General features: G+C 31.1%; 1 protein-coding gene across 1 annotated transcript; it reads left to right on the forward strand.

Moving 5' to 3' along the window:
• Positions 1–3,035: 3,035 nt before the first annotated feature.
• GLE1 (nucleoporin GLE1-like protein) lies at positions 3,036–9,952 on the forward strand. Its single transcript, XM_016324766.3, has 14 exons — positions 3,036–3,266; positions 3,359–3,670; positions 3,875–3,992; positions 4,389–4,537; positions 5,152–5,320; positions 5,582–5,819; positions 6,425–6,534; positions 6,696–6,766; positions 7,040–7,121; positions 7,720–7,794; positions 7,955–8,038; positions 8,956–9,087; positions 9,165–9,287; positions 9,369–9,952. Coding segments are annotated over exons 1-14 (1,890 nt in total). The 5' UTR covers positions 3,036–3,264; the 3' UTR covers positions 9,594–9,952.
• The last annotated feature ends 11,094 nt before the right edge of the window (positions 9,953–21,046 follow it).

A 21,046-nucleotide genomic window follows, 5' to 3' on the forward strand; every position in this document is an offset into this window, starting at 1 on the left:
TCCCTTTCATACGCTACGTAAATCTCCCTCTTCCTCACTCGTCGCTTCTTCAAAAAATGGAGCAAATCGAAAACAGCGACGGTGACAACTAGCAGATCTAGAATGTTAGCACGGCAGAGATAGATCCAGAATGCCAGGGTGGCAATGGCAGATCTAGATTTTGGAACGAGATTGTATGGTGGTGGTGGTAGAAAATATAACGATCCAACTCCTAACACGTCATGATCAATGCTAGTAGTCAGGTGCTACTATTCAGCTTAACTTAGGGACTCTAGGCTAGATATAATAAGTATATAGATATGAGCCTGTATCGCTTATTAAAATTGTGTATTAACCAGATATAAAGGAATAGATATAAGTTAGGCAATCAAAACATATAGCATATAAATATACAAAAGCATAGTAATAACATGTATTTGTCCATAACCAACTTAAGTTGGTTGAGTGGTTAGTTTACTCGTTTGCTTAAGTAAGATTTGGGGATTCGAAACCCGCCTTGTGCATACAGTAACTAACTTATTGGCCAACAACAAACCCTTAAATAGAGCTTAAATCTACGATATATTAGTATTTGATCTATTGAACCGCGAGATATTATAAAAAAAATCATGTACTTAGCCGTAAGTTCAGTTTAATACATTATAAAGAGTACAACTACTTATTTATATTGCATATAGATATTTACAAACTCTGTTACTTATGTTAACATGCCCAACTCTATAGTAGTGATTCTACTCCGGAATCCGGCTGTAAGGGCTTATTTGGGCGCCATTCTAAAAAAATATATTTTTTTAAAATGATATTTTTTTAAAAGATCTTTTACAAATGTAAAAGTGATTTTATGTTTAGATATCTCATATAAAAAATCTTTTTATCTATCAATTATGTTTGGGTAAAATAAGATAAAAATACTTTTTTGTTCATTTATTATGTGAAAAATATATTTTTTTAGAAAAGAAGATCTTTTAAAAAAAGATATAAATTGTAGCTTCTAAAAAAAATATATTTTTTTTATTTTTCTAGTGCTTTTACTTTTACTATTAGAAATTTATCAAACACACTAGAAAATAAAAAAGATCTTTTTTCATTGAAAAAATATATTTTTTTATCGATTTAATAACGTTCAAACAAGCATCTAATAGTAAAAGTAAAAGCACTAGAAAAATAAAAAAAAAACATCTTTTTTGAGAAGCTACAATTTACATCTTCTTTTAAAAGATCTTTTTTCTTTTAAAAAAAAAGATTTTTTCACATAATAAATGAACAAAAAAATTATTTTTATCTTATTTTACCCAAACATAATTGATAGATAAAAATATCTTTTTACATGAGATATCTAAACATAAAATCACTTTTATTTTTATAAAAGATCTTTTTCAAAAATGACACCCAAACAAGCCCTAACTCTCTCTTAAATTCTCTCATTCTTTTTTCAAAATTGATTACAATAAAAAAATTATATGCATAAAGTTTACTTCATCGAAAACTAATTTTCGAATTGAAGTCGGAATTCAAAATCCTCTATTTTAGTATATGTAATATTTTCTTGAATTTGAATTTCGGGTACAAAGGTAAATGACTTTGCATACTTTGGCTTCATATTTAACGTTGGCTTTTCGTGAAGCACTTAAATGTTCCAGATTTACCCAGTAAACAATTATATTGTATTTACCTCTGTTTTAGAATTGCGGTTTTGGCGGCAGAATTCATACCTGCTGCCATACAGTGCTCGGCGCAAGGAGTTTTTTACCGCAGGGGCGTCATGGCGGGCCGCCGGGTGCAATAGAAATGGTGGAAATAGCAAGTATTTGGAAAATTTTGTTAAATTTAAGGGTTATTTTGGTAATTTAGAAAAATCTATACATCGTCCTCCGTTGTTTAGCCTCCTTTCTTCAGAAAACAACTTCTTTCTCTCTAACGGTTCCAAAACTCTCTTCGCTCTCTCCCTCTCTGGTGATCTTTCTTGCGTTCTCTCTGCCGTTTTGTCGAATATGAACTGAAGCTGCTACTTGCCAGCGCTGCCAGACGCCACTCCTTGTCACCGGTTCCATCGTCTTTCTCTCTGGTTCGTTTCTATTCGTCTGTTCCTACTTTCTATTTATTTTTTCCTCCCCCTGTTGGAATAACGTTTCAGTGTTATAGATCTCTCTTCTTCCATCCTTTTGTGTATAGACCTCTCTTTTTCCGTCTTTTATTTCGACTTACATAGATTCATTATGTCTACTTCAAAGCAAATATACATTTTTTTGGTGAGTAATGCCTGAATCATGATTCTTTATTGCTATGTTAGTGCTTATTTGGGTGTCATTATCTTGATAAAAAAATATTTTTTTAATGGAAAAAGATTTTTTTAATAGAAAAAGATTTTTTTTATTTTATTTTTTAGCTTGTTTGACAAATTTTTAGTAGTAAGAATAAAAGCACTAGAAAAATAAAAAAAATATCTTTTTTGAGAAGGTGTAATTTATATTTTTTTTAAAAGATCTTTTTCTTTTAAAAAATGATGTTTTTCATGTAATAAATAAACAAAAAAATACTTTATAGTGCTTGTTTGGGCACCATTATCTTAATAAAAAAAGATATTTTTTAATAAAAATAGATTTTTTTAGTGTATTTGGTAAATTTCTAGTAGTAAAAGTAAATGTACTAGAAAAATCAGAAAAATATCTCTTTTTGAGAAGCTGTCATTTACATCTTTTTTGAAAAGATCTTTTTTCCTTAAAAAAAGATATTTTTCATATAATAAATAAACAAAAGTACCTTTATATTGTTATACCTAAACATAATTAATAAATAAAAAGATATTTTTACATGAGATATCCAAACATAAAATTACTTTTACTTTTACATAAAATCATTTAAAAAAATATAACTCAAAAAAAGATATTTTCTTAAAAACTCACCCAAATAAATCCATAATTAATAAATAAAAAGATTTTTTTATATGAGATATTCAAAGATAAAATTACTTTTTATTTTTTCACTTGATCTTTCAAAAAAAATAACTCTTTATATTTGTTGTCACAGGTAGCGTACTAGGATTATTCTTTAATCCAAAATTGATTATTCTTTGAAGACTAGAAAGGATTCAAAGGCACTTGGACAAGATCAACAAGCCCCCTGTCCTCACCATAGTTGCTATTGGATGTTGTTATTATTATTATTTTCAGAGTGCAGATGGTGATATCATAGATTGTGTTCACAAAAGAAAACAACCAGCTCTTGATCCCTGTTCACTCTTGTTCTTTCGTCGCTCGCTTAACAATGTAAGTCTTTGATGTCAATAATGCGCTTCAAATTCCGTTAGGGTTTCTCTAGAGCCACGAATTTCATCACCGCTGATACGCAATCTTTTCAGGGGAGCGGTGAAGTTAGTCTTTCATTCTTCGCCGCGTATAGATGGCGTTTCTGTTGATCCTGAACCCGATTGGAGCTTCGACGCTCTCGTTTCGGAGCTCAATACCTTGGAGGCGAAGCTCGCCACTACTTCGGTTACTTCCTCGCAGTTCCAGAAAACAATGCCTACTTGGAAGAGAGGAGGTGAGAGAGGTAAACCTTTCGTGTTGCGTGCTCAAGAATTTGATTTGGATGACACAGAGAGCGACGATGATGGGGATAACAAAGCTTTGGTACCTGTCAAACGATTCAATTGCGATGAACTTTATCTGAGGTGCCTCTTTCTTCTTGAACCCTAGTCAATTTGAATACCCAACGCTATGTGAACGTTTTGTGGATCTTTAACTTCGCTTTCTCTTAGTGGATTAGTGGATGCTATGTTCATATGTTTGTTAATTTGATTATTTTCTTTTTCATTTCTTTTTTGCGTGCATTGGGTGGTTTGAAATTAATATTTGCATTGGCTTTGAAATCTCAGTGACAGTGATGATTCTGACGTGTCTGCATTTGACGTGCAACCCTACTTGATGGATGAAGGAAAAGAGGTGGAAACTGCGTTATTTGAGTTGGCACAAGAACATCAGCTTAGGGTTAATGTGAGTGATTTTGTCGATGTCAAAGCACTTGGTTTCCTAGTTGACTTGTTGATTACCTTAAATTTTACAAATTGAATAATTTGTCAATCTTGTTTGGATGTAGTACTAAAAAAGGTTATTATTTCACCCTTGAACATCTTTTTTGTCAATCTTGTTTGGATGTAGTACTAAAAAAGGTTATTATTTCACCCTTGAACATCTTTTTTTTGTAATAAAACTTGTTTTTATCTTTTTTTAGGGATTCTACTTTTACTAAAACAAATTTTCCAAGCATTTTAGAGATGATCTTTCTTCATTTAGAAAGGATTTCTTCTTTTTCGTCTATGAAATTGCACCAATACAACAGGGCATTTCGTATCTATGTAGACCTGTTTGTAAAATGTTCTGGATTGACAGGATGAAATACGGACTAAGATCTCAGCATTGGAGACAGCTCTGGCAGATGAAAGTCAGAACTCTACCTCCGCTCTTCTTCGAGTTGAGAAATATAAAGAATCAAGACAAGAACAGGATAAAAAGTTAGATACACAATATCAGCGCAGGATGTAAGATTGCAATGTCCCGTGTCCCCCTCCCTGCTTTTTTCATGGCAATATGATAATTCTCTTATGCTACATATCTATCTGGTCAGACTTGATGTTAGCAACAGCTATACGGTTGTTTGCATTTTCAATGTGCTTTATGACAGCTTCTAACTATGGATCTTACATTGTAGTGATTTTGTTAATTGCATACTTTTGCGAACTTTGAGCATTTTCTTTTTTCTTTTCCCCTTCTGTTTGTTTAACTTATTCCTGGGAGCAAGACAGTTTAACTTCTATATATCCAAAAAGCCAGAAACAGAAAATTGAGCATTCATTATCCTCCTCTTAATAAACTTCTTTTATAAAAAAAGTTGCACCTTACTTTTAGACTTTAGAGATGGGGAATCTAATTTTGTTTGATGAATCCATTTTTATGAATACTGAAATTGAATGATACTTCATATAATATGTATTTCTAATTTTGATCAATAATATTTGACATGTGTGGCATGTTTTCTGATAGTCATCTACTCCCAAGAAACCCCAACAGAACATTTTCTTTGTTCCTTACTCTCATGTTGTTTTGTGGTTGCTAGATTAAGAAACTGATATCTGACATCCCTCTTTTTTTGTAGTGCAGAAGCACTTGATAATCACTTGACAGCTGTTCAACGGGACCGTGAACTTAGATCACAAATAGAAGAAAGGAAAATAAGAAGTGATGCAGCTTATGAAGAAGCGAAGAGAAAGGTTGCTTTGCAAGAGGAAAAGCAGCAGCAGGAAAAGGCTAAAGCAGAAGCAGAGGTACTTTATCTTCTAATTAATATTGTGTGTTAACAAGGCATTAGACATAAATGGTTTCACATTTCATTTGAAATTGAAATAGCCATCCCATGTTTGCAGTTACAAATCTGCATTGTTTTTTCCTTTTATTTTCACTGATATTCATTTCTGTTACTGTATTGCTCATGTTTGTTAAGACAGATCTTTTCTTGTCAGTCTTATTTATATTGCAAGCCTTGGTCTAAGTCCTATATTTTTTACTTTTCAATTTTGTGGAGGTAGGCCAAACTTAGAGCTGAAGAAGCAAAACGAGCTGCATTGGAAGCTGAGAGAAAGGCAGCAATGGAAGCTGAAAAAAGAGCAGCAGCAGAAGCTGAAAGGAGAGCAGAAAAGGAAGCTGTAGAAGGGGGTGCTGCTGGAACTTTCCAGAAGGTTACTTCTGGACGAACCCAACAAGAGGCTGCAGTGCATTCTACAGATGATGCATCAAGGGTATCAAATGCGGATACCAAGGAGTCTGGTATTTGCCTTTCCATTTTGTCACTTCTTCCTCACCCCTTTCTTACTCACACTAAGATGATGGTTTACCCATATCAGTATTTTAGTTTGCTGTTTACTTGTGTGTCCATATCTGATATACAAGAATGCTTTGCTTTCTTATTTTCTGACTTCCATTCAGTTGGATTTTATTTATCCTTTTTTGTTTTTTTTTTTCTCCTTCAAAATTTTGGTTGCGAAATTTTAATATTTTGCTCTTACATGTCTCATCAAGGTTGATTTTCAATGAGGTCATCCTTGTAAGCAACAAATGTCATTCAAGACAGTGAATCTTCTATTTTCTCTTCCGGCTGCACAGTTAATTACACAAGTTCACCTTTACACGGTTTATTATTGCTTCTTTTCTTCTTGGCTTCCTTTTATTCTTGGTTTGACATCTTTGCCATTAACTTAGAAAATGGAAGAGGTAGAAAAGCCATTGAATCACTTTGTAAAGTTGTAAACTTTGGTACAATTGATGTGTCATATGGGTGTGCCCCTTGCCGATCTGGGAGCTATAGGTTGTTATTTGTCTAAAAATCTTTGCCATCTGATATCTGTTATCTCAACTGGTCTGCACAATCTCAGGCAATCTGTATCGTGCTGCGACAAGTGCTGTAAGTTTGGAGAGTGGGAGACTACAGAAACTGAAAGAGCTGTGTGAGAGGAACCAAGCAATAAGATCTAGTTCTAATCAGGTATTATCTATGTTCAAATGAACGTTTTTCTAAACAATAGGATGCTATTTTTTGGTTTACATTAGAAGAATTCTGTATGTGTCTATCATCAGTTTCAAGACTAAGTTTTCCTGCAGCATACTGGGATTTTGATTGATTGTTTCATGTAAACAACTTTTCAGGATTATACTCGCTATGAAAGTCATATTTCTCGGTTGATAAGACAAATAAGGGGTGTAATAGACAATGTCAGGTGAAGTGAATCTTTTCATTTCAACAATGCATAATACTGCTTATCAATTAGCATTCCTGCATGTGCTTTTGGAACTTTTATTGGAAAACTTTATCCGTTACTCTTCTCTGCTTCAATCCTATTTAAGGAATGTTACAATTTGACCTGCCAAAAAGTACGGGAATATTTGGATGAAATAGCTTCTTCAATTATTTCATTTCAAATAAAGTCAATTCAATCCAAAAAGAGAGTATTTGCATTTCATGTCTATTTAATGTTTTGTACATTCTATAGGTCAAAATCCAATGATCTTGTTAAGCTTTTGCGGGATCCTCAATGTCCTCAATCAATCAGCATTGAGATATTTGCTAAAAAGGTAATTTCATGAGTTGACATTCAATTGATATGATTTTTTTCTTGCATTATTTGTGAAGAAAAAAGAGCACAAGGGAAGCAATAGACTAATACTAAACAGGTTTAGTAGTTTATTGTAGATGTGAGATTTGTTTTTATTCAGTTATGAAGGGTAGCAAATAAAAGGACAAATTAATAATTAATGTATTACAGCCCTCAATCATGATTGCCTGTCTTAAACATTTTTTCTTATAAAACAATGTAGTACTTATGCATTTTCTCTTGCGATATTTGTTTGTTTTAGTTTTTAAAAAATTGAGAATGATTTTGAACAATTAACTAGTAAATGAATATTTGCAAAGTGGAAAAATTTGTTGTTTTGGCATTTTCTGAAAACTAAAAGTAAGCAAAATGGTTATTCAAAAATATTTTTTATCAACAGAAATGGTGTATTTGAACATATTTGTGATCAAAACAACATTTGCCTGAATCCCGTGTAACTGGCTTCAACTTGTCAAAACCGAAAACAAAAACTACTGAGATAAATGATAGAGATTAGTTATCCGCATATGAATATTTATTGGTAAATTTGATTTGTTTTATGACGACACGTATTGCAGTTTATTTCATACTGCGCAAACCTTGGTAATGCACCCTTTGCAAGTGGATATGTCATTGTTCTGGTTACATCTCAGGTACAACATCTTTATCTTGCCTATTATAGCCACAACCATTAGCGTGCACATGTGTCTGCAGCTTTTTGTATATATATAGAGAGAGAGACACACACAAGTTATATCTATATATAAATATGCATGTCTACTTTTGAGTTCACTTGGGTATTATTTTTTACAGGTCCCGGCTGCAATGGATGTTCTGCTGGCTGAGCTTCACAGGGCCTGCCTATACACTGTCCCAAAGCACATGGTATACAAAAAGGTAGCTTCATAAAAAGGAACTTGAATGCATCATTTTTTTTTTTGAGATGCTAATTCCTATCCTTAGTTTTAAATTTTAGCTATCTTAAATTGAATTTAACGGATTACTTGTGGCCGAAAGTTTGTTTATCGATTTAATATTAAATTTTATTCATGAAATTTTCCAAGTGTTTTTGAAGTCTTTGGAAATTTGTGGGAAATAGTAAGGTTCTTGGCTTTTCTTTGGTGCTCAGCTAGAGGTTGTTTTGATAGGAGTGTGTGTTATGGATTAAAGTATGAACTACGCTGCCATTGCTCATTGTTCGTTGTTACTTACCTGAACATTATATTTCTCTTCTTTCTCAATAAACTTGTTAAAAAATGGTTCCATTTTAGATCACACCTTGCCTAAATAAGAGGATTGAGCCATTTGATTTATGTGAGGAAGAAATATTGTTCTTCTTTATTTGCCATGGTGTTAACTTAGCTCTCAAACATTTCTGGCATGGCAACTGCATGTATTGAGAATAATCAATTAGTGCTGAAAGCATTATTTGCCATGTTGGATGACAGATACATAAAACAGTAAGGGTTTTGTTGGTTTCTGTTTTTATTTTCACTGTTTTCTATTCTAAGATCTTGTGAAAGAAATAATTAAAAAAAGTGAAAGTAACAAAATCCTATTTTTACTAATTTCAGTCTTCCTTTAACAAAATTCTAACATAAAATACTAAAAATGATTGAATATTGCAAGTTATGCTTGAGCTAATTCATCCTTGCCTTGAATATTGCAAACTCAATGTATTATTATCAATCAAATCTTCGAGAGTAATTATTAATTATGATAATACGGGCACACCTTCATTCCTTAAATATTCTATAAACATGTATACTTATCTTATGTTACCGACTCTAAATTGTTGATTTTACTCCCTTCAGTCTATCTTTCAATCAAAGGAGTCATACTTCAAAGCTATTGGTTACCGAGAGGATGGAGGAAAGTTGGAGAGTACACAAGATTATTTAAATCGGTTAGAATCATACATGAAGGTTTATGGTGCACTGGTTCAGGTTTGTCATGATAGTCTGAAATTCTTGCTTTGGTTTTAATGACTCCGCTTCTCATGAATCTCATCTTTCCTCAACAGACCGAGATTCAAGGTGTTCAGAATTTACACGGCTTGCGAGAGGGTTGGGCTTGGCTTGCAAGGTTCTTGAACAATCTCCCAGCCAACCAATATACAGCTGTTTCATTGAATGCTTTCTTGCAAGTAAGTAAATATATTATAGATTTATAGAATGTCGCAGTGGTCTGTTGTATGTAAGACTAAACAAGTTCTGCTTTGTTTCAGATGGCTGGTTTTGCACTTTTTAGACGATATAAATCTCAATTCGTAAAGTTATTGAACATCATCTCTCAGAACTTCTTAGTTGATCTGAAAGTTCGGCAGATACCGGAGCTCACAAGGACTCTATTGGAGATAGAGACTTATATAAAAGATAAGAAGTTCCTTGAAGAGCCAGAAGGAAGGAGGCTAGAGGCTAATTTGTTGTCCAGCAAATCTGTTAATTATTGAAGGCCAAGACAGATTTTGTATTTTATTTATTATTCACTTGTGTAGATTTATTGAAGGTCAATTTTCCGAGGTTAGGCAATAGGCATTGTAGGCATTGTGACAAGGGTGACGACAAGGGTGACGCGAACGTGAATTTTTTGGTGAAGATTGAAGAGTGAACTTTTTTTTTCTGTATTATATTATATATGCACATGTTCATTCTAAATTTAGAAAAAGTTTTTATTCTTCACTCCATTTTATTCTTCACCAAAGAAATTCCCTTGTGTAAGTCTAAATATGCGAATAAAGACAAATGTAATTGACATTCGATGTTGTATTTTATATTATAAATCGAGTATATAACACTATAACACGTTAAAGGCTCTTGTTCTAGTTAAAGGAATTGATCTGGTGGCTGATGAGATCGTATTACTCCTCAAAGAAAAGCTCTGCAGCCTTCTTACAGGAGTTACACGAAGAAAATGGGGTTGCATGAAGAAAATGTAATGGGGTTGCATGAAGAAAATGTATGACTTTAGACTGAAAAGTTGGGGCAAAGGATGTAAGCAATTGATCTTATTGGCTATGAAGAGGTATTACAGGAAGATGTTTTTAGTGATTAAGCATGGTATTAGAAAGAAGAGAAATCAGGAGGTAAAACATCAGTGATTAAGATGTTTTCAGTGATTAAGCATGGTATTAGAAAGAAGAGAAATCAAGAGGTAAAACATCAAGAAGTCTTGTATGGTGTGCACAAACTACCTGAACATGATACATGTGAATATTATGATGTTGGGAGATGCTGATAATTTTGTATATATATATATAATGCTCAATAAAATTTTTCTTATATGAATTTTGTATAATTTTTTTATTAATAATATATATGCTAAATATTTTTTTTTTGAAAATATTCTAATAATGTGTTAGAATATTATGTTATAAAATTATTTAACTAAAAAATTAGACAAATAAGAGAGTATATACGAATAATTATATTTCTAATACGAATATTTCATATTTGTTTTAAAAAAAAGTTGTTAAATAACTTTTAATAGTTTAAATACCATTGAAAATGGATATATATTAAACTTCTTAAAGTTTAAGATAAGGGATATTTTCGATAAAACCAATTTAAATGGTAGAATCTCGTTATTAATTAAGAAGTGTTGTAAATTATGGGTACTTTTTATTAATATTAATCACCTGTTTGTTATCCTTGAGATTTTATTTTTATACTATTAGATTTTAAAATTAATAAATTAACTTTTAGTATTTAAAAATAATAAAATATTAATCAAAAAAATAAAATTTAGTAGTCACAAAATTATTCTTATATAAAGGCTATAATTAAAAAACATTAAAGTTCATATATATAACCCTCGTATAAAAAGAACATTTAAATAATCGCTTAACAAATATTATTCAGTTATTTAAAAATAAAATTTTTGAAAAATTTATTATGTATGTATTTGTGAAGAAGTAACAAAAGTAAAAAAGTGAGAAGCTATTATCAGAGGTTTAAAAAGTAGGCATGGGTTATAAAAAAAATTTTCATACGTATTGTTAGGTGTACATGAACTAATAACTCATGATTGATGGGATATACATGTTATATGTATGAATGATAATAGAATTATAACATACATAACCTAACCCATGAGCTACATGATTCAACTAATGAGATGTATGGAATGAATTTCATTGTTCCTACCATCATCGAGGTTTGAGATAACGTGAAATTCTATAGCATGCTCTCTTTATTAATAATGATATAGGATGTACGATGTTTGGTTCACGGATTTGTTTCTTTTTTGGGAATCAGATCCCTGGAAATCCTATTCCAAGGAACGAAATTCTTAGAAAAATCAGGTTCATGTGTGTGTTTCTTTGGTGATCTTGTGAATGCATTGAAAATTTGTAATAAGCAATCCTGTGTTTGGTTGACAGTAATATTCCCAAGAATATCGTTATAATTTTTTTGAATATTAATAATTTTAATTAAAAATTAACAATTTTTAGTAACATTGTGTTATATAGAGTTTTTTTTTTTGAGAGATTTTCTCTTATATTTACATAGAGGTGTATTTTCTTTTGATCAAGAGAGTGTTATTGTAAACTCCTTGTAATAGAAATAAATTGTAATTCTCAAAAAAAATTATTTTATACAAAATTTTAATTTTTGATCTCTATATTTTGCTACATCATTTGTCAGTTTATCTAACAGTGGCTTGGTATCAAACCCAAAGGTTGCTGATTAATAATTTTTTCTTCCGCTGCAAATTACCGTCTTAAAAAAAATGGCAGCAAAGTATAAGATCCCAAAATTCAGTTGGAGTAATTTTTTCTTATGAAAATTGAAAATAAAAGCAATTATGAGAAAAGACAATTGCTTGGCAGCAATTGAAGGTAGACCCACTAGATTAAAAATGGAAGATTAAGGACAATACCATTGCAAACTTACACTTGACACTAAGTGATTCAATCTTGTCAAGTGTAGCAGAGAAAAGGACAAAACAAAAATTTGAGATGCTCTCACCAAATTATACGAAGTCAAGTAAGTTTACAACAAGATATTCTTAAAGAGAAGGCTTTATACTCTTTGAATGAGTGAATCTACATCGGCAACAGATTATATCGACAATCTAAATATGTTATTTTCTCAACTCTCATTGTTGGATTACAACATAGCAGAAAACGAACATGCAAAACTTCTACTTCAAAGTCTACCAGGTCCATATGATCATCTCATCATTAACTTAGCCAATAATATTTTGACAAACTATCTTTTCTTTGATGATATGACTATTATTATTCTTGAAGAAGAATCCAGACATAAGAATAAAGAAGATAGATTAGAGAACTCAAAGCAAGCAGAGACGCTGTTGATGATGAGAGGAAGATCAATGGAGCGTGGTTCTAGTGGGAGCCAAAGTAGACTAAAGTCACAAGGAAAGAAGCAATTCAAATGCTAAAATTGTGGCAAGAGAGGGCACTTCAAAAAAGATTGTCGGAATAAGAAAAGTATAAAGAAGGTTCCACAAGGATCAAGTTCTCAAGGATGCGTTGCGAATAATTCTGATGATGGAGAAATCCTGTATGGCGAAACAACAATTGGTTCTAAAGGCAGCAAAACACTCACTGATACCTGGATTGTTGATTTAGGAGCAACCTGGCACATGACTCCTCATCGTGATTGGTTTTGTATGTATGAATGAGTCTTGGAAGGATCTGTGTTCATGGAAAACGATCATGTCTTAGAAATTGTTGGATTGGATACTGTCAAAATAAAAATGTTCCATGGTTCTATTCGTTCACTTCAACGGGTAAGACATGTGAGAGGCTTGAAGAAGAATTTGTTGTTGATTGGACAACTGGATGAACTTGGTTGCAAGATCTATATTGAAGGTTGGATCTTGAAAGTTGTTAAAGGTGCTCTTGTAGTAATAAAAGCCGAAAAGATTGCAGTGAATCTATATGTGCTTATGGGAGATACTTTGCAACAGGTAGAGGCATTGGTTGCTTCAACAAGCCAAGAAGAAATGACAATGACATGGCATCGCAAATTGAGCCACATGTTAGAATGAGACTTGAAAATTCTTGTGGAATGTAATCTTATTCCTGGGCTCAAATTGGTAAACTTACCATTTTGTAAGCACTGCGTTACAAGCAAGCAACATAGATTGACATTTGGTAGATCAACTGCTTGGAGCAAGTATATATTGGAGTTGATTCATTCTGTTGTATGGGAGTCGCTGGAGATGTCCCTAGGAGGAGCAAAATATCTTGTATCATTTATTGATGATTACTCTAAGAGGCTATGGGTGTACCCAATCAAGAAGAAATCAGATGTGTTTGTGATGTTTAAGGAGTTCAAAGCAAAGTTGGAACTTGAATATGGAAAGAAGATCAAATTTTTAAGGACGGATAATGGAGGAGAATATGTCGATGGTGACTTTCTAATATTTTGCAAGAAAGTAGGTATTCAACGGCAATTCATAGTTGTATATACACCTCAGCAAAATGGTGTAGAGCGAATGAATATGACTCTCCTAGAAAGAGCACGAGCTATGTTGCAAATTACAGGTTTAGCCAAGTCCTTTTTAGCAGAAGCTGTTAAAACTGGCTGTTATGTAATAAATCGATCACCATCAACTGCAATCGGATTGAAGACACTAATGGAGATATGCCAAGGTAAGCCACCTAATTATCTTTCTTTATATATATTGGATTGTCCTGTGTTCGTGATGTATTGAAGCAGAACTATAACACGAAGAACAAGAAGCAGAGGCCAATGACATAGAAGTTTTTCGATCCACTCGACAAAGAAAAACACCATCATGACACTCAAATTATATTTTAACAAACCATGATGAATATTGTCTTCTGACGGAAGATGGAGAGACAACAACTTTTATGGAGGCTATGCACAATCCAGATGCTTCTATGTGGATGACAGCAATGCAAGAAGAAATCAAGGCATTACATTGGAACCATACTTGAAAACTTGTTGCACTTCCAGCAGGTCGGAAAACCATTAATAACAAATGGGTTTACAAGATCAAGCGAGATAGTAATGATCAGGTGGAATGATATTGTGCAAGATTGATTGTCAAAGGATATGCTCAGAAAGAAGGTGTTGACTTCAATGAAATATTTTTTCCAGTAGTAAGACTAACTATTATTAGAGTAGTTTTGGCTATGTGTACTGCATTTGATTTATATCTAAAGTAATTAGATGTAAAGACTACTTTTCTTCATGAAAAATTTGAAGAGATATATATGCTCTAACCAGAGGTTTTGAAGAACAAGAAAAAGAAAACTTGCACCAAGTTAACTAAATCTCTGTCTAGTCTAAAGCAAGCACCAAGGTGTTGGTATAAGAGATTTGATTCTTTCATTATTATCCTTAAATATAACAGACTTAGTTCAAATCATTGTACCTATTACAAGAGATTTGGTGATAATGATTTCATCATTCTACTGTTGTATGTGGATGTCGTGTTGGTGGTAGGCCCCAACAAAGATCAAATCCAAGAATTGAAGGCATGGTTGACTAGAGAGTTTGATATGAAAGACTTGGGACCAGCAAACAAGATTTTATGGATGCAAATTTACCGAGACAAAATGGATAAGAAGATTTGGCTATCACAAAAGAATTATTTGAAGAAGATTTTGCAACACTTCAACATGTAAGAATGTAAGCCAATTTTAACCTCATTTTCTATGAAGTAGAGAGGATAAAAATATCTCGAGTACCGTATGCATAAATAGCAGGAAGCCTTATGTATGCCATGATTTGACAATGCCAGATATTTCTGAAGCAGTTATGGTGGCAAGTCAATTTATGGTAGATCCAAGTAAAAAGCATTGGAATGTTGTTAAGAGGATCCTGAGATACATCAAAGGGACTTCGAATGTTGCATTATATTTTGGAGGATCGGAATTCATTGTCAATGGATACGTTGATTCAAACTTTGCAGGTCATCTTGTAAACGAAGATCTACTATAGGATATGTATTCATACTTGCAGGAGGAGCTGTGAGCTGACTATCTAAGTTACAGACTGTTATAGCTCTATCTACTATAGAAGCTGAATATATGGCAGTTATACAAGTATGCAAGGAAGCTATTTAGATCCAAAGGTTAATGGAGGAACTCGGCCATAAACAGTAGAATATTCTTGTATATTGTGACAGTCAGAGCACTTTGCACATTGAAACGAATCTTGGTCTTTCATTCGAGAACGAAATCCATTAGAGTACAATATCACTTTGTTCGAGAAGTAGTAGAGGAAAGAAGTGTTGATATGCAGAAGACTTACACTAAAGATAATCTAGTAGATGCCATGACAAAACTAATCAACACTGAAAAAATTTGAATTGTGTAGATCCTCATATGGCCTATTGAATTAATTAGCAACATGAATTTTGAAAATTTATAAAAATTAGCTTTAAGTGAGAGATTGTGAAAATTAGTCAAACTAATTTTTGAAAATAAAAATAAACAAAATAAAAGGATAAGAACCCTCCTTGTTATTAGCGAGAAGTTTTTTGTGGTTGAGAAAAATAAGAATTATCTACTTTATAATACATATGGTTCGTATTGGAGAGACTCACCTATAAAGTGAGTTTTTCTTAATTCATTTCAATAAAAATCATCCAACAAGAATAATAGTAACATTGAGTTACACAGAGAAAATTTTTTTGAGAGGTTTTTTCCTATATTTAGAGAGAGGTGTATTCTTCTTTCGTTAAAAGAGAGTGTTATTGACATTGTAACCTCCTTGTGATAGAGAAAAATTGTAATTCTAAAAAAAAATTTATTTTATACAAATTTTAAATTTTTTTATCGCTATATTTTATTGCATCATTTGTTTGGTACCTAATACACCACCTTGCCATCACCAACATCATTGCAAGGAGGAAGAAGAGCTGAGGAGCAGCAGCAGCTACTACTGGCACGATTCTTCCCTTCAATCCACCATCATCATCTTTACCTACAAATTTCATTTTAGCCCTTCAAACCAAGTAATATTTATGTGTTAATTGATGAATCATTACATGTGCTAGAATAATTATTTTATGATTTATTGATGTTTGTATGTGTGGTTTATGGACTAATATTGCTTGATGAGTTACTGATATTCATGACTGTGGCTAGAAAAGAATTTTGTGGAGTTTGTGAACCAAGAATGCTTTATATTTGGGATTAGTTAGTTGTTACTTCTGAGTTGAGGTTAAGGGCAATTATATATATGTGTATTTGTTGATATATGAGTACTACTAATGCATGAATTATATGAAGGTGATAGGTGATAGTGGCTATTACATAATACTAGCAAGTGATGCTTGAGGTTGTTAGTGAGAGAAAAAAAATAATGAGAAGGTAGCTTAGTATGACAAGTGTAGATATTATGTTGGTTAGTGAAGATTTTATATCAAAGTTAGTTATACATTCTTTTTATGGTTATATATGGCTGCATCTTCAATCTTTGTAAATTGAGATTTTTCAATAATGTAATATTCATCTTTCTCTCATTTTAAGCCTGCATAGAAGAACTTCCATTTCTTACTAAAAAATCTGTAGCTCAAAACATATTTTATCATGGTGCGGTGAGTATGGAGAAGCTGCGCAAAAATTACTAAGCAAGAATTGTGAACTTTGCCCATTCCTTCTGCTACATCCATCGTAGATTGAAAAGTGGGAGTGGAAGATCCAAAAAATTCACAACCTTATGAGATTGATGAATCAACTTGTCAACCTTCAAATGCAATTAGCGAGATCAATACTAAACCCGATTTAGGACCATAAGTCCCTTTTACCTCCATCCGAATGAAAGCACAGGTTTATAACTGACTCAAACTCCTTTTATGACTCGAAATTATCATTCATGGGAGAGATCAATTTAGCTATCCATCAAATCGAGGAACAATTTGGGATTCACTGATGAAACATTTTCAAAACCTGAAAAAACTAACTTGACCTATGAAGTTTGGGACAAATGTAACACCTTTGTGCTATCATGATTGCACTTTTCCCTAAGCATGCAGATTCTGTAGAGTATTCTGTGGTGTAACGTGGCCTCGGAGCTCTAGAATCATCTCAAGCACAAATTCTATGAAGTTGATTTATTTCAGATAGCTAACCTTCAAGAAGACATGTTCGCGATGAAGCAGGAAGATTTATCCATAAGTGCATATTTCACCAAGCTTAAGGGAATTTGGGAAGAAGAGTTCTGACCCATCCTAGTCTATGCTTGTGGAGCATCATGCTCGTACGGACTCAAGATCATAAGAGGATATAGAGACTAAGAAAATTTTTAGTAAAATTCTGAGAGACTGAACGAGCGGTACACAACAGTAAAATTGTAGATTATGTTAATGGTGTCGCTACCTAGTGTGAATTTCATATACTTTTTGTTTTTGCAACAAGAAAGACAATCAACCAACTTGGATAAAAGTGAAGAAAGGGAGCTGATTAGTGTTGTCAATATTAGAGGTATTGGTAATAAAAACAATAGAAGGTTTGGTATGGCCTTCAATGCAAATTCTGGTATCACAGATCATGGTGGTAGAGCTGGAGGATGACATAGAAGAGATAAAACATGTGAAGATAAAATTGGATAATTTGTTCAAAATCAACGATTTAGGCAAACTAAAATTCTTCTTCGGCATGATTCATTATATTCAAAACCAGCTAGGACACTTATGAATTATTCGGTTCATCTCTCAAAGTCGTAAGGAACATTATTAAATGACGCTAAGCCATACAGAAGACTCATGGGAAGGTTGATATACCTTACTAATACCAGACATGGCATAAGCTTTGCTTTTAGCATGCTAAGTCAATTTTTGAATTGTACCACTGACGAACATTTCAAAGCAGCCTAGCATGTGTTAAAGTACTTGAAACATGTTCCTAAAAAAGGATTTACTTTTTGAGTCTATTTGTGACCTGTCTCTTTTTGATTTTCCAGAATTCGACTGGGTACTTGCCTAGATACCCAAGGATCAAAGTCCGAATATTGTTTCTTTCTTGAAAAATTTTTGATGTCATAGAAAAGCAAAAAATAAATAATAGTTTCTTGATCATTTTTAGAGGCAGAGTATCGAGCAATAACTCTTACAACTTGTAAAGAAATTTTGCTTATGTACATCTTTAATGACTTTAAAATCAAATTATCAGGTCTTATGATACTCTTTTGTGACAACCAATCTGCTTCTACATTACGGCTAACCGAGTGTTTCACAAAAGAATGAAATACACCAAGATTGACCGCCACAAAGTTAGAGAGAAGGTCCAAGATGATTCCCTAAAGCTCACGCAGATTTTATCAAGGGAACAACTTACTGATTTCTTTACTAAGACACTGTCATTAGGGACCAATCTACTTATTAATTTGTGGGGCAAGTGCCCCCACTAATATTTTAAAAAAATATACAAAAGTATATGTACAAATATATATGTGCCCATTAAAAAATTATATTTGTCCCCACATTTAAAAAAAAAAACTACTTATTAGATTGTGTCAAAATATTTTAAGAATTTTATTAACCTATAGCATAAGGGTATATTTAAAAACACCATAAAAAAAGGTTTGACAAAAAATTATTGAAAAATTATTTTTTTAATTTTACATTTTTAATGTATTAAATATATTAAAAATTTAAAAGTTTTTAATTATTATACTCTTAATATATTTTCTTAGAGTACAAGTTAGCTAATTCCTTTATTTTATATTAATCTTTAGAATTAAATTTTGATACATTGTTAGGGTAAAATAAATTTTTACGTGCAAAAAATTACGTAATGTCATGTCATAAAAAATAACTATTCTTTACATTCATCATGTTGTGTGAATGATATCCAAAAAAAGATATTATTAAACAATTATATAAAATATTTTACACTATCAATATATTAAAATTAAACTCTAATTTATGTCTAAAAGTATAAAATAAAAATATATATTAAATTAAATTAATAAAAACAAAACATTACGGTAGTATTATAAATTAATAAATTTATTTAGTTAAAATTTATATCCTTGAGATTTTTACTCAACTTTATTATTATATTTATTTAATTTATAAAAAATAAAATTAATAATTACGTTATTACTTATTAATATATCAATATTGATAATAAATAAATAAAATATTATTTAATATTCAATATTTTTATGTTGTTTATTTTTATATACTTTGATATGTTTATATGATTTTTTTTTTGTTATTTTTATGTACTACATGTTTGTTTTCACGACTTAAAATTTATGGATCTGTCATTGAAGCACAAAATCCTTTTAAAAAAATATGTAGTAAGTTAGGAATATATAATTTGTACATTTCTAGATTAAGAATAAATATTAATATATGAGTAGTACTAATACGTAAATTATATGAAAGTGTCAAGTGATAGATAATAGCCACTAATGTATGAATTATATAAAAGTGGCAGGTGATAATATCTATTGCATGACACTAGTAGGTGATGCTTGAAGTTGTTAGTAAGAGAGAAAAATAATATTTTTTATTTAAATATATAAAAAAATAATTATTTCTCTAAATGAACATTGCCCAAAATTTGTTCAGAATGCTCATAATCATTTCGCATGAAATACCCACGAGATGGATTTATGCTGCAATTCACATACAACATTTAAGAATTGGCAATTCATGTTTGTTGTGCACGAAATAGGTGAAGTATGAGAGCATAACATAGAGCAAGAGCATAAGGGAGACTAATAGAATAAAAATAGAAAGAGAGAATAGGTGTAGTATGAGCCCTAACTTCCAAAGGAAGAAAATTTATCTTAAAGCAAAAACTGATAAGGAAACAACATTAGAAAAGGAAGAAGAAGAAAAAAAAATTTTTTTTGGTGACAGAAAAAAAAAATTATATGTTATATGTTAAATTATATTAGATCAAATCCAATATGTTTTTTTTTTAATACTAGAACAAGAATAATAATAGATATTCAATGAAATTCAATTTATAATTTATAATTTATAACTTAAAATTTTAATCTTGGTTTATTAATCAAATAAACTTAAAAATTTATTAATATTTTTTGTTATTAGTGTTTTTTAATTTTTTGTATTCTAACTCTTTAATTAATAGGTACAATTAAATAAAATACTTAGTTTGTTATGCAAAAGTTATTTAAAATTATTATATGATTCAATAATTACTAGAATTTAAATTTTAAATATATACTAAAATTTAAATTTTAAAGATTTAATACCACAAATACAATTACATAACAATTTTAAATTTTTAATAGCTTTTGTATGACAAACAACATATTTTATTTAACCTTTTCTATTAATTAAGGAGTTAGAATTTAAAAAAAAAAAACTAATAAATTGTGAAGTCTTTAAGATCTAAACTATGTGTTATACATTGTTGTGAGTATTTACAAAATGTGAGTGACGTTTTCTTATTTTATAATTAAAATAATATTTTTTTTTTACAAAACGTCAGTGACATTTTGTCTTTTAATACAAACGTTTTCTCGTTTTATAATTAAAAAAATATTTTATAAAAAAATATTTTTTAAAATAAAAAAATATTTTTTTTACAAAATATCACCAACGTTATGTACTACTTATCTACTATCATACCAGTATAAAGTACCAAATGGCCAAATATTATCTTATTTCGCACTAAAATTATCTATATCTAAATTTTAGTCAGGTTGAAGATAATGGAAGAGTAGAAATAGTTTAAGTATTAATTTTTTAAAAAAGTTTAAAGATTTGGTATTTTTGTCAAAAGACATTATCTTTGACGGTAGAACGTTAGTTTTTTTTTATGGATAATTTTCTCAACCATATTCATATATAAAAATGGTTGTTTTTCCCTCTTTTTATACACCTTTCACTTTAGTATTAAAAGTAAATGATAAACAATAAGAAAATAAAAACTTTGCTTTTTTAAATTATAAAAATAAAGTATACAAGAAAATG

This window comes from Arachis ipaensis, chromosome B10 (assembly GCF_059453495.1).
Source record: "Arachis ipaensis isolate K30076 ecotype BB chromosome B10, ASM5945349v1, whole genome shotgun sequence".
In the NCBI taxonomy this organism is placed as follows: Eukaryota; Viridiplantae; Streptophyta; class Magnoliopsida; order Fabales; family Fabaceae; genus Arachis; species Arachis ipaensis.

Excerpts from the sequence above, each read along its gene's own strand:
- GLE1 (XM_016324766.3), top strand. Across the intron at positions 3,671-3,874 it reads TGCGATGAACTTTATCTGAG|TGACAGTGATGATTCTGACG; the intron begins GTGCCTCTTTCT and ends TTGAAATCTCAG. Across the intron at positions 9,288-9,368 it reads CATTGAATGCTTTCTTGCAA|ATGGCTGGTTTTGCACTTTT; the intron begins GTAAGTAAATAT and ends GCTTTGTTTCAG.